We start from the raw sequence: 14,685 nt of genomic DNA, 5'->3' as shown, positions 1-14,685 counted from the left end.
TTAAGCTAATTATAATGTCTCATGTCTTATAGCAAACAACTTCCTAGAAGGTAACAAATGAGATTTTGAAAAAATCTAATAATTTTAAAAATATCTTTATTAAAATATGATACTTTTAAAATTATTTCTAAATTAATAACGTTTTTAAACAAATTCTATTGAAAATTGTCTTTTCAACATTGGGCTTCATTTTAATTTGAAAGTTATTGTATCAAAAAGTAGCTTTCATATTTGACTTGAAGTTGTTTGGTAAAGTGACAACTTCTTATTGATTTGATGTAATAAAAAATACTGTAAATTCGGAAATAAATTGAAAAGTGTTATATTTAAATAAATATTTTAAAACTGCAAACTTTTTTTTTTTTTTTTTTTTTTCAAAAATCTGGCACCAAACGCCCCTTAGAGCTCTTTTTAGTTTTTAGTCGACAATCTGCCCTTTTAAGGTCAAGGTTTACTATGACAAAAACGTGTGGACTCCAGCTGGACATCTTTTACTTCTATTTCTATCTTGCAATGGCCATTCTCTCTCTTTCAGCTTCGTCTCACCTAAAGACTTGAAGCCCTTCTCAAGGTCTAAGAGGATCTTCTCTAAGAGGTACCTAGCTACTTTTCCGTTGAGATTAATGAATAAAACTCTAGCTAGATGATAATGTATTTCTTTTCTTGGATTCTTATTTCTCAATTATTTCTGTTTTGTTTTATATCTACATGGAAAAAAATTCTAGCAAGGGTACAACCAAGATTAATATTGAATATTATGGCTCTTTTCTTTTCTTTTCGTTTCTTTTTTCTGCTGGCAGATTAGTAGCTACCCATATCATCACAGTTTGAGGAAGGAGACTAAGAAGGGAAAAGTCTTGGGTTTAGTCTGGTATGTGGAAAAGAAGAGAGAAAACCGACATTGAGATGGGGAAGAAGGAGAGAAAGGAGTGCATATTGAGGAATGGAGGGTTGTTATTGCAGAAGAGAATTTCTTATTTTAATGGCAAATACTCCAATCCCATGCGTAGCTTTTCAGCCAAAGAGCTTCAAAAAGCTACTGACAATTACAATCATGGGAATCTAATTTTTACATGTTTGTCCCGTTTCAAATGGTATAAAGGTTGTTTGGAAGGTCGAGTGGTTTTTGTGAAGAAGTATTTTGATCATTCCATTGCAACACATTCTCGTGGTTTTTTGGCTGATCCTGAGATGGTTACTAATGAAATGTCAGTTGCAGCACAAGTGAGCGGGCATAAGAATAGTTTGAAGCTTTTGGGATGTTGCTTAGAAACACAAATCCCCACTTTAGTTTTCGAATTTCCAATGAATGGAAATCTTGGGGATCAATTAAGATCCAGTCCAACTTGCTTATCGTGGAAGAGTAGATTAAAAATTGCAAATGAGATTGCTTCAGTACTTACATATCTCCATACAGCGTTTCCCAGGCCAATCATTCATAGAGATATATATCCTGGAAATTTCTACTTGGACCAAGACTTGTGTGCTAAGCTCTCTGATTTTACATTATGTATGGCACTCCCTGAGGGCAAAACACAAGTACAGAGTTTACGTATTTCCGGGACTGTAGGATATCTAGCACCTGAAGTATTGCGGCTGTGTGTATATTCAGAGAAGAGTGATGTGTTTGGCTTTGGCTTGCTTTTATTCGACCTTCTAACGGGAAAGGACTATCGTGAATTAGTTGTGTCCAAAGGTTCCATGGACGATCTAAAGGAGGATTATCTGATGGACTGCATACAATCCTATATCAGAAATCATGGAATTAATGGGATTGTAGACCCTACTATTCTAGCAGAGGGGGGAGGAGTCCCCCACCATCATCAATTTCAAGCAGTATTCCGACTTATTCTCAAGTGTCGTAGAATGAATGCAGAGGAGAGGCCGATCATGTTGGATGTAGCAAAACAACTCAGGCGAATTCAAAGGTATGTTTCTTCACTTCCTTCTTCTTCTTCTTCTTCTTATTTTTTTTTAAATGATTCATAAATTAATTATAATTTTTACCATCTACTCAACTTCATATCTAATGACCGTGTAACTTAGCCAATCTGATTTAATATTTTTTTATAAATTATTTAATTTTTATATTATTTAAATGACATTTATTATACATATAATTTTATTTTCTATTTTTTTAAATATTTACAAGTTTGTTTGTTTCTATCTTATTTACTATTTAAAATTGGATATATAATAATAATAATAATAATAATAATAATAAATATTTGGGGATAAAATAATCTAAATCTAATCTGACCATCTAACTACCCGACTTAGCACAAACTCAATCAACTTAAGTTTGAAAAAAAAAAAAAAAAGATTGTATTGAAGCGAGATAAATTAAGTCTCTTTATATTAAAGATCAAATATCGAGTTCTAATATATTTAAATGTACATTGTATTTGAATTAGCTAGATTGTGATCTAATCAAAGTTATAGAAAAATAATGTATTTATTGTAATAAGTTCTTCCCTATTAATTTTCTTAATCTTTGTCTTATATGTTTTATCTCTTTTCATGTTTTTTTTTTTTTTGTTATTCTTTTGCTTTCCATTTTATTTTTTCTAACATGACATAAATGTTCTAGGGGAAATTTCATTTCTGATGAAACAATTCGCAATGATATGTTTTCTTCGTACAATATTGGATCGACACGTCTCTTGTGCCATCGAAAGGCTATCGAGTAATGTGGTATTTTAAATCAATGTGTGAAAGACCGTACATTTTATTTAAATTTCTTATTTTTTAAAGTGAGACTTTTATATATATTTGTATGTATATTATGCTTAAGAGCATGATTCCAAAATAAATTATAATAATGTTACGAGTTATTTATTTCCTATATTAGATTAAATTTGAATTGTTGAACAAAGATGAAGGTATGAGCTGCTTTCTTTAGTCAATTATTTTGGCTTTGAATTTCTTTTTCTTGGATCCTCTTGCATGATTTTCCTTTTTGTACATGGAAAATTTCTTTCTTGCTCCCCTATTGGAGGATCTATCTTCGTGGAACACTGGGTTTTCAGAAATATTTTCCAATGAAAGCGGCAGGAAACTTCATCTCTGATTTGAATCTCCTATGGTCCTTTCATGTTTGAAATTTCTATTGACCAAGAATATTGAAAACAATTGCTATCTCTTCCTCTCTCTTTCAAGTAGATTGGAAAGAAATTTCTAATGACAAAGATTATATTATTTTAATTTATGGTTTCAATAATTTTAGTCTGTCAATTTTATATTAGAAAGGGCAGTACTCCATGATGATAATCTATTTAGTATTGGAGGGCAGGAATGGGCAAGGTGAAAAGGAATCAAGCATTAACAAAGAAGGAGAGAGAGAATGTATGTTGAAGAATGGATTTCTTATTTTGATGGGAGCTATTCCAATCCAATTCTAATTATTGGATGATTCATGATTATTGATTAGTTTAACACTTTGGTATGACACAACAATTTGGTTTATTAAAATTAGTTAAATATTATTTATAAAATTTTAAATTATTTAAACTTTATATATAAGAGTTAAAATGAGTAAAATGAATTTGAATTAGAATGTAAAATAATTTATTATTTGAAATTTTATTTTTATTTATTTTTTCTTCCTACTTTTCCTCTTAAATTTATTTTCTTTGCACTTTTCCTCAAAATTTTCAGATTATCCTTAATATTTTTTGTGATAATTCATCAACTATTAGTCATCCAACCTCACGAAAAATAAGAGGGAAATCAATATTAAGATGGGAAAAAATTGAATACCTTTTTTGAGTATAGGGAAAAATATTAACAATATAGGGTCAAATGTTATAATAAAAAAGTTAAATGAATAAATTTTGACAAATAAAAAAATTATAATATAAATTATAAATCTTTTATCAAATTTAACTTTGGTTGGAATTCTTTGAACCTTTGTTTAAACTCAACCTAAATAGAGTTTGAAAAAATTCAATTCAAGGCAAATTTGCATACCAAAATGTTTTCACAAATTGGTGCAAAGGTCAGCCTCAATAATATTTAATGAAATGTTGTAAAAACGATTTTAACAAAAATTGTATTTAGTTCTTAGAAAATTTGAAGGAAAATATAAGGAAAAAATAAATAAATAAAAAGGAAAATTAGAGAGAAAGAAAGAAAGAAAATTTAAAGTTAATAAATTATTTTTATGTCACTTTAAATTCATTTCACTTTTTTTAACTTTTTAATATAAAAAATAATAATTTAAAAATATATAAATTTTTAACTAATTTTAATTATATTTTATTTTCTTTAATATTTTCTATAATACAACTTTTTCTTTCCTTATTATTTTTTAGAACCAAACATAGGACAATTATTGTAAGAGAAAATTGATAAGGCCTTACTATTCTTTCACAAAAGATGTGGGCTCCAACTAAAAGGTTTAGCAATGGTCTTCTCTTTTGCTGTTGCCTAGTGAGGTTTCTCTATAGTTCCAAGCTGTCTTAGGGCTAAATAAATAGGACATGGGGCTGGTTAGTTGCACCTATCCAAGCAGATAATGTTAATTAATCAACCAAATACAAACTTGGGTTGAGTATTATTTTGGGTTATAAATATTGCAATAGCTCAAAGTCTTCTTCCTTCACAAATCTCTACTGTGAACTCCACCATGACATCTTAAATTGGGGATCAGCTCATCACAACATCTATAGCCGCGCTTCTTCTTGATCACCTCACCTCTGCCTCACCCATAAGGTACCTGCTTTTCTATAGGATTCCCAAACTTTATTGTTCTCATATTTTTCTTTGTTTTGAATTCCTTTTCTTAGATCTTAGATTAAGTAGGGTTTCAAAAAAAAAAAAAAAAAAAGATTGAAATGGTTTTTCTATAATTGATGAGAGAAAAAAATTGGAAAAAATGTGAAAATATTTTTCTTCTTATTTTCCTTGAAAATAGGTAAGAAAACTTCAAGAAAAGTAGATTCATTTCATTTTCTTTTCTTCTAATTTATTTTCTATATTCTTGCCCTAAACTTTTCAGGATAACCAAATGAAAAAAAAAAAAATTCAAATTTAGTTAATCCTATCACATATTTCTTCAAAATTTATTTATTTATTCTTTTTTTTTTTTGTCTTTTATAAAAAAATAATTTACAAATATATAAGTTTCTAAATAATTTATATTATATTTGATTTTTATTTTTAAATTTCATGATAGATATTATAAGATATGTCAAATTCCTTCCTACTTTTTATCTTTTCCCGATGTTTTTCTGTGATCCATAGTAAGACTTCTTTTAAAATTTAAAAGCATTGGAGAAAAGTATAAAAAAATAAAGTGAAAGGAAATAAAAAGTGAAAGAAAATAAAAATATGTTTAAAATAAATAATTTTTTTTTCATATTTCCTCAAATTTATTTCTCTTTTATTTATTTATTTATTTATTTTTATTTCTACATAAACAACAAATAATTCAAAAATAGGTAGTTTTCTTTCATTTCCTTTTATATTTATCATAATAAATCAAACAAGAACTTTTTATTTTTTTCCTCTCTTGTATCACTCTGGACCATATGAATGGAGCCTAAATTTTTTTGGGTAAATAAGCAACATAGAATATAATAGTGGTTTCCTTTTTTTCTTCATTGTGGTAGACTTCCATGATTGAAAACAAGGCTCTTACTTCATAGCCTCAATGGTTATAGTACAAGCTAAGGAAACCTTTAGGGTGATAATTTATTGACTATCGAATTAATGTTGGTGAACAGAAAAAGGAAAAGGAGAGAGAAAATCAAGATTGAGAATGGGCAAGATGAGGAGAAAGGAATTGAAGAAGATGAAGAAGGAATCGATGTTGAAGAATGGAAGTTTGTTATTGAAGGAGCGAATTTCCTATTTTAATGGAAAGTATTTCAATCCTATTAGAAGCTTCTCTATGAAAGAACTTCAAAATGCAATAGACGATTATAACACTAGTTTGATTTTAGACCATGATGTGGGTAATTGCATATGGTACAAAGGTTCTTTGGAAGGTCAAACAATCTCTATTAGGACAAACTTTTATGAAGGTGTTGAAATGGCTATCAATGAAATTGCTATTGCTTCACAAATGAGTGTAGGGAATTAAGTCGAATTCCCAACCTATGAGAAATAAAAAAAATAGAGAAAATACATGCCAAAGAAAAACAATCACACTCACAAGACAATATTTACGTGGTTCGGCAATTTGCTTACGTCCACGGAGTTGCAGGGATATCACTATTATCAGGGAAAAATACAGAGTATTGTATTACGGCTACAATATTTTCTCTCTATTTAAAACACGGCAACAACACCACACTAAAAAACCTTAATTACAAATGGGTTAAACGAGCCCAAAAAATTTTCTCGAGTCGGGTCGTCAAGCCGGATCAAACAAAACTAGGCTCCACAAAGCTCGACAAATCTCCCACTTGGAGACTAGTTCAATCACCAACATCAAACCGCTATCCTCCAAGAAACAATCCCTCATCCCTACAACTCATTCTCCTGTCCTCAAGCTAGAAGACCAATTGAAGCTGCGCACAACTTCAACTTCTCAATAGTGACACCCTTAGTCAACATGTTTGTCGGGTTCTTAGATCCACAAATCTTCTCAAGTATTACCAATTTATCTTCAACAAGGTAACAGATAAAATGATATTTTGTTTGTATATGCTTCGACTTTGAATGAAAAGCCGAATTTTTGACAAGAAAAATTGCACTATGATTGTCACTATGTAGAATGCCCATCTCCTACTTCTTACCCAATTCATCTAAGAAACCATGTAGCCAAATCATCTCCTTTCCAGCTTTAGTTGCTGCAACATACTTAGCTTCTGTAGTAGACAAAGTAACAATCTTCTATAGATTTGAAGCCCATGATATAGTTGTACCACCTAGAGTAAAAACAAACCCAGTAGTACTCTTTCTACTATCAATATCACCAGCAAAATCAGCATCTACATAACCTTGCAGTATCAAACTTGCACCTGTGAAACAAAGACATGTTAATGAACCCTTCAGATATCTTAGAATCCACTTGACTGCCTCCCAATGCTGCTTTCTAGGCCTACTCATGAATCTGCTCACAACTCCCACTGCATGTGCAATGTCTGGCTTTGTACACACCATAGCATACATCAAACTGCCAATAGCTGAGGCATAGGGCACCTTGCTCATATGGTCCATTTCTTCTTCTGTCTTCGGTGACTGTTCTTTGCTTAGTTTGAAATGACTACCCAAGGGTGTGCTCACTGGTTTAGCTTCATTCATGTTAAACCTGCTGAGAACTTTCTTCACATACTTTGACTATGAAAGCTTCAATGTACCATTAACCTTATCTCTAATGATTCTCATACCAAGGATTTGCTTTGCAGCTCCAAAATCCTTCATTGCAAACTATTTGGACAATTGCTTCTTCATATTATTAATCTTTTCAATGCCAGACCGTGCAATAAGCATATCATCCACATACAACAGTAATATGATGCAAGAATTGTCAAAAGACTTAACATAGCAATAGTGATCAGCTTCACATCTCTTGAACCCAATTCTATGCATAAAACTGTCAAATTTCTTGTACCACTGTCTAGGAGCTTTTTTAAGGCCATACAAGCTCTTTATTAGTTTGCAGACTAGATTTTTTTGTCCCTAAACAATGAACCATTTTGGCTGAATCATGTAAAGGTCTTCCTCCAAGTCACCATGAAGGAATGTTGTTTTCACATCTAAATGCTCAAGATGTAAGTTTTCTGTAGCCACCATTCCCAGTACTAGTCTGATTGTTGACATCTTCACAACTGGAGAAAATATCTCTGTGTAGTCAATGCCTTTCTTCTGTTGGAACCCTTTAACAACTAATCTGGCCTTGTAACGTTTGCTATTATCATACCCATTCTTTATTTTGTATACCCACTTGTTGTGCAAAGCCTTCTTTCCTACTGGCAATTCAGTCAGTTCCTATGTCTGATTCTCCAACAAGGAACCCATCTCATCCTTCGTGGCTAACTCCCACTTGCTTGAATTCTCATCTTGCATGGCTTCACCATAACACTCTGGCTCACCACCATCAGTCAACAGGAGATAATTTAAAACAGGTGAATAACGCTATGGAGGTCTAATGTTCCTGGAAGATCTGCGAACTTCAGCTATAGGTGTACTCAGATCTACCTATGAATTTACATTCTTTTTATCTTCTTCACCCCTTTTTTGAACATTACTTTCAGTCAATTCATCTAAGTTGACAAACTCAGATTTTTTTTGATATATCTCTGTAACATCTGACACTACAGTTGACCTGTCCTTGTACATAACCTATTCATTAAATATTACATTTCTACTTCTGATGATTTTCCTGTTTTGTTTATCCCAAAATCTATAGCCAAATTTCTCATCACCATAGCCAATGAAAAAACATATTTTAGACTTTGTATCAAGTTTACTATAAGCCTCAGAATCAATATGAACATAAGAAACACAACAAAAAACTTTTAAATGTGAAAACTTTACCTCTTTACTGCTCCAAACCTTCTAAGGAAGTCTGAACTCCATGGGAACTGATGGTCATTGGTTTATCAGGTAAGCTGCAGTGCTAACAGCATCAGCCCAAAAAGTTTTTAGTAGTCCAACATGCAACCTCATACTTCTAGCATGCTCATTGAGAGTTCTGTTTTGAACAATTTCTTCATCAGATGCACCTTATTGTTTGCGGACGACTTTTCATACATACTGGACAAAGCCTTCATCAGATCTACTGTGGTCTTCTTCTTTACAACATTGTGTGCAACAGACATAAACAGAGTTAACCTAATAACTCCTAGAACCTATCTGTCAAGAAGCGCCCATTCCTCAGCCTTCATACTCTCAGGTTTTGTCTCCAAAAGAGGCAGATGCAATTTCCTTCCATAGAGATAATCTTCAATCGGCGTTGATTACTACTCAAAAAGTGCTATTTGATAGCTTATAATTAATCCTTTTAAACACTTTTGAGTAGTAGTTAGTGCCTGTTAACCCAATTAGCATGTTAAGGCTCCTTGCAATCAATTCTAATCAAATTGTGTAAGTTTTGGTGTTTTTGTTAGTAAATTGATCACCAAAGCATTATGAGATTGAGGAGAGTTATATGGAATCCTTGGCAAGCAATGGGAAGCTTAGAGGAATGAAGAATCAAAGCTTAGGAGCACTTTTTCCATAAGCAAAGTCTGGAATGCAAGGGGAAGCAAAGAGAAATCAGCCATGGAGCATTCTTGATGACAGTCACTGCAGCTACTTTTGGAGCACTTCCTGATGTCCAATTTATGCATACAATATGTCATTTGAAAGCTTAGGAAGTCAACAATCCAATGCTTCAAACCGTATGCAATTTAAACTTGAAATGAGGAAGTTACAGCCTTTGGAAGACAACTGCTCCAAGCTGAAGGAAGGATTCAGAAAAGTGCTGCGGAATCACCCTTTTGTTGCGAGATATTTCGCAACACTTTTGCACAGTGCTATGGAATTCCCCTGAAGCTTCACGCCGCGATGGAAGCCAAACACCACAAGATGGAAGTCAACTTCATGAAGGTGTTGAATCAGCTGGTTGCTATGAAGAAATTTCGCAGCTCCTCTTGTGCACATGCGAAATTTCGCAGACCTCACTTGTCACCTGCGAAGTGGTCCTGAGTGTTTCCCGATATTTGTAACCGACACTTGGAGACATTTTTCATTAGATTTTTGTTGCCTAAATGCCCAAATTCTCCTTGTAAGTCACCAATGATAGATTTCCTTAGCTTTTAAGTTAGAAATTTGGCAAAATATCAGGGTAATAGCTATCATTGTATTTTTGGTCTTAAAGAGAGCCCGAGGAGCCTGTTCTAAGGGGGTTCCAGGGGATCCTTTGTACAGTTTTGGGAAGGAAGTAAAATACAGAGCACTTGCTCTGTTTTTCCTATATATTTTTGTCTTCTCTTTCATTTTCATTTTCTTGCTAGCCAAACATTCTCTGAGATGTTTTCTCAGAGGATGAGAGGCTAGACTCTTTGTCTCTTGGAGCTAAGGTAACCGGGTGAGTTTCCTCATGCATAAATTGGAAGTTTTGTTGTTTTAGTTGTTAATGAAGAGAAAGTGTGACCCGTTAATGGTTTTTATCTTTTTAGTTAACTTAAAACTCCTTTAAATCACCTGGGCCAACACTTGGTAAGGCAAGTGATCTCCGTCCACGGAGATGCACTAGTTTACCCCTTGCGAGCCTCTGGGAGGTGACTTGAAGGTAGGATTTTCTAGAATTGCCAACACTTGGTAAGCTTTTGGACTCTAAGTAGACATCCATTAGTTATCTCTTGCGAGCTTGTGAAGGGAAATCCAAGGTTAAAGATCACCTTGAATGGCAAGTGCTAGGTGAGAGGTATGAGCCATTGCAAGTTGCATCAGTGAGAGGGATTTAGTGTTTGAACCCATTAATGAGAAGCATCTGTACAACACCGGTTGGAGAAGGAACTATATGTTAATTCTCTAATGCGAGGAAAAGAAACAAGTGACCGGAACTCCCTTTTTGTATGAGGAATCTGAGCCCAGTGATCTAAACTCCAAGAAACACTTTTCTTAGTAAGTAAAATCAGTTACTACTTTTGGTTAGCTTAAAACCAATCCTTTTTCATTCAAACATCTTTATGTTTTCTTTTAAAGCTAACCTTGAAATGAAAAGGCACCAATTCAGCTTTGAATTAATATCATTTATGAAGTGAAAACCCATCCCAGTGAACGATCCTAGAGCCACTATGCTATAGTAGCTTTGTCTTTGCTACCCTAGTATATGGTGTAATAGGTTATAAATTTTGTTGATTAATCCCTCAATCAAGGAGCACCAGCTGGACACGAATCAGCTGAGACACCAATTAGGCATGAATCAAATGGCGCCGTTGCCGGGGATGGCGCCACTTTGCAATGATATGATCTTTTGAGAACACTTGTGATCTTCATCACAAGTTTGGTGACTTTTCTTTTCCTTTTACTAACTCTTTTTATTTCTTTATTGTTCATATTTTAGTATACCTTTTATTTAGTTTTTAGTTTACCTTAATTTTTTTTCTTTGAATTGTTTTTCTTTTGTTTTCTTTTGTGTTCTCTGTTTTTAATTCACAATTTGCTAGTTGTGCATGCTATATTGAATACGAGATAGCAGAGGAAGCCATGAACTTCATGAGTTATGTGGCTGAATTTTCAAGAGGATGGGATGAACCAAATGCTAGAAATATGGGAAGAATGATGTCTCAACCTAAAGCTAAGGGTGAGATGTATATTTTAAATGATGGCATAGACATGAAGGCAGAGATTGCAGCTATGGAAAGGAGATTGGATGAGCTAGAAATGAAGAACATGCAAGAAGTGCAAGCCATCTCTCAGACACCATTGCAAGCTATGCCTTGTGCCATTTGTCTATCTTATGAGCACTTGGTTGAAGAGTGTCCTATCATTCCAACAGAGAGGGAAATGTTTGGTGATTGCAACACCTACAATTCCAATTGGAGGGACCATCCAACATTCTCTTGGAAACCACAACCACCTTAGTACCAGCAACCTGCCCAAGCACTTCAGCAAGCCTCAAACCTTGATCAAGCTATGATGAATCTTAACAAGGTCATGGAAGACTTTGTTGAAGCTAACAAATCCATCAATGCTCAGCTCAGTCAAAGAATTGACAGTGTAGAGAGTTCATTGAACAAAAAGATGGATGAAGTGCAACATGATCTATCTCAGAAGATAGATAATCTCCAAGATTCAATCTCAAGGTTTGCTAACCTCAACACAGTGCAAGAGAAAGAAAAATCTCCTTCTCAACCTTATCAAAATTCCATGAGTATCCATGAAATGGAGGCTCAAAAGGGAGAATCTTCAATGGTGAAGGAAGTTAAAACGGTTATCACTTTGAGTGGTAAAGAGGTTGATATGGCCACATTCAAACAAGAGCATGAAACAGAGAATGAAACAGAGAAAAAGAAGAGGGAGGAAATTAAAGGAAAGAGAAAGGGAATTGTTTCCATTGCCATCATACAATGCAAGTCTCAAGTGAAGGATGCTAACTTCATATGGGATCCGGGCAAGCTGAATCAGGATCAAATTTTTTGATGGACTTAGTCTTTTTAAAGACTAGCTAGTCCATACCTTTTTGTTTTATTTATTACTTGTTTTAATTTTGATTTCAATGTTTTAATTTTGATTTCAATGCTTTAATTTTGATTTTAATGCTTTAATTCTAATTTGTTTTGATGTAATATAGGTTTTTGGATGATCAAAATCAAGAGGAAATGCAAAGAAAGAAATCGGGAAGAAATCGGAGTGAAAACAAAGCAAAAACAGAGCAAAAACAGGGGAAAATAGGGGTCTGCGAAATTTCGCAGCCTCTGCGAAATTTCGCAGCCTCTGCGAAATTGGCATTTTGTTGCGAAATCACTTCGCAACACTTTTTAGCCCTCTGCGAACGGTTTCGCAGTTGTGAAACCGGTGTTTGGCACACGAGTGCCACTCCGCAGCACAGGAACCCCAATTTCGCAACTGCGAAGTGGTCTGCGAACCACTAAGGCTTAAAAAGCCCCAATTCCGCAGCGATTTCTCAGCGATTTCTCCATTCCGCGGGGTGTTTCGCAGCTGCGAAACCACCTTTTGGCACACGAGTGCCATTCCGCGGTACAGTGACCCCAATTTCGCAGCTGCGAAGTGGGCTGCGAACCACCAAAGCATGAAAGATCCCATTTCCGCAGAGAAAGCTCCATTTTGCAGAGGATTTCGAAGCTGCGAAGCCAACTTTTGGCACACGAGTGCCATTTTTGCAGCACGGTGACCCTTATTTCGCAGCTACGAAACGACTGCGAAGCATAAAAACTCCCAATTTCGCAGCCAAAGTCCCATTTCGCAGGGTGTTCTGCAGCTGCAAAATGGCTGCGAACGTAAAAACTTCCAATTTCGCAGCCAAAGCTCTATTTTGCAGGGCACTTTTGGGCTGCAAAATCACCTCCAAGCTTCGAAATGGTTATGAAATGATCTCCAAGCTTCAAAATGGCTGCGAAATCACCTCCAAGCTTAGAAATGGCCTTCAAATTGTGAAATTGACTGGTAAAATGGAGGGAAGTTTGCAAAAACACCTTGCAAAGCTAAGGGAAGTTGCTAAAATGCCAACAGAGCCCCACTCACCAGCTGAGTACCCTCTGGAACTCATGAACAGCCACATCTCCATTTCAGCCATGACCAAGACTAGAGGAAAGCCCCGCGCACCCTGAGATCACACATAAAGCCTCTCATTCCATTTCTTACCTCCTTAAAACCATCAAATCCCATAGCTACCAACTGAGAGCTCCAGCTGAGAAGGCTATGCCACCTAAGGAGACTACCAAAGCAGAGGTTGAAGTTCTGATCCAACCCACTCAAGAGGCCACCAGAGATGCATCAGCTCCACAAGACCCTTCCATTACTTGATCATCTTTTTATTTTTTTTGTCTTTACATATTATATTAGTATACATAATTCCATGTTTTGATGTCTTATATTCTGGGATTGGATGTATTACTGATGATACATCATCTATAGACATCATTTTTGTTTAAACTTGGCATTTTTCTATTTTTTTCTACTCACTGACTCTTTTGTTTTTTTTGAAACATGTGGTTTCTCCTATATGACTCAGACTCCATGTCACTCAGGAGGTACCACTTCCTCCCTATTTTTTAATCGCTTTTGTCACATTGAGGACAATGTTCAGCTTGGTTGGGGGGAGAGTTGAGGAAGTAAGTATTGTTATTAATGCTAAGTTATTTTGATAATTTAGTTGTTTTTTTGTTTAATTTTTAAAATTTTTAAGTTTTTTTATTCTACTCTCCATGGTTATTAAGGAAAAATTTTCAAAATGAAAAGGGAGAAATTGAATTTTTGTCTTTTTACTTGACTTAGAGTTTGTATTATGCTTACTAAAGTTGATGAATTGTTGAAACATCTATTGAATTCAACCTCAGTTCTTCTACTTTAAGCTATTCACACACTGTGCACAATAGGTTCCGAGTATAAGATGAAAAACTATTTCCCTCTTGACTTAGGAAAATTTTAGACTTGGTACCTTTGACCTCATTTAATAGTGTTGGGACACCTTATAAAAGGCCAATGAGTCTTTGAAAGAAAGAAAGAAAGAAAGAAAAAATGTTTGCTTGCCTTGAAACCCGAGCAAGGTCTGAGGGGTATATGGTGAAAATCTTTAAAACCTGGTGCCCTAAGCCTTAATTGGTTGGGAGTCACCGACCTCAATGCTCGTTACATGGGTGAATAGGTGGAGTTTAACATACTGTAGGTGCTTGGGTATTAAAATTCATTCTCAAAAGTCCGGGGTGAAATCCGAGGAGTTAGTGGTTGAAAAATCCTTAAAGCTTGATGCCCTAAACCTTGATTGGTTGGGAGTCATCGATGGACCCCCGTTACATGGACAATTTAGAAAAGAATACCTTTAAGCCTTGTACTCCTACAATGAAAAAAAATTGTGAAAAAAGAGGTGCGTTCTTAGCCTATTGGAGGTTGATTAGTTTGCTAAGCTTTGAAAAAAAACTAGGTTGGGGGGAGAGATTAGTTCAACATACTATATTCGGAAACTAATAAATAACACTTAGATTTTTGTGGAAGAGTAAGGTTTGGTCATTTGGAAGTGGAAATTCTTTTGAAGCTTAAATTTGCATAATGTCTTCTCTTTAAGAA

At 34.5% G+C, this 14,685-nt stretch overlaps 1 protein-coding gene across 1 annotated transcript; it reads left to right on the top strand.

The window, feature by feature from the left end:
* The first annotated feature begins 555 nt into the window (after positions 1-555).
* On the top strand, positions 556-2,834 carry LOC117907622 (non-functional pseudokinase ZED1-like). The gene is made up of 3 exons (XM_034821224.1): positions 556-595; positions 801-1,928; positions 2,591-2,834. Exons 2-3 carry the CDS (start codon positions 874-876, stop codon positions 2,688-2,690), a joined length of 1,155 nt encoding a protein of 384 aa, XP_034677115.1. The 5' UTR covers positions 556-595; positions 801-873; the 3' UTR covers positions 2,691-2,834.
* Positions 2,835-14,685: the final 11,851 nt, after the last annotated feature.

Source organism: Vitis riparia, chromosome 18, assembly GCF_004353265.1.
Source record: "Vitis riparia cultivar Riparia Gloire de Montpellier isolate 1030 chromosome 18, EGFV_Vit.rip_1.0, whole genome shotgun sequence".
Lineage (NCBI taxonomy): Eukaryota > Viridiplantae > Streptophyta > Magnoliopsida > Vitales > Vitaceae > Vitis > Vitis riparia.
This window is presented reverse-complemented; position numbering and strand designations above follow the sequence as displayed.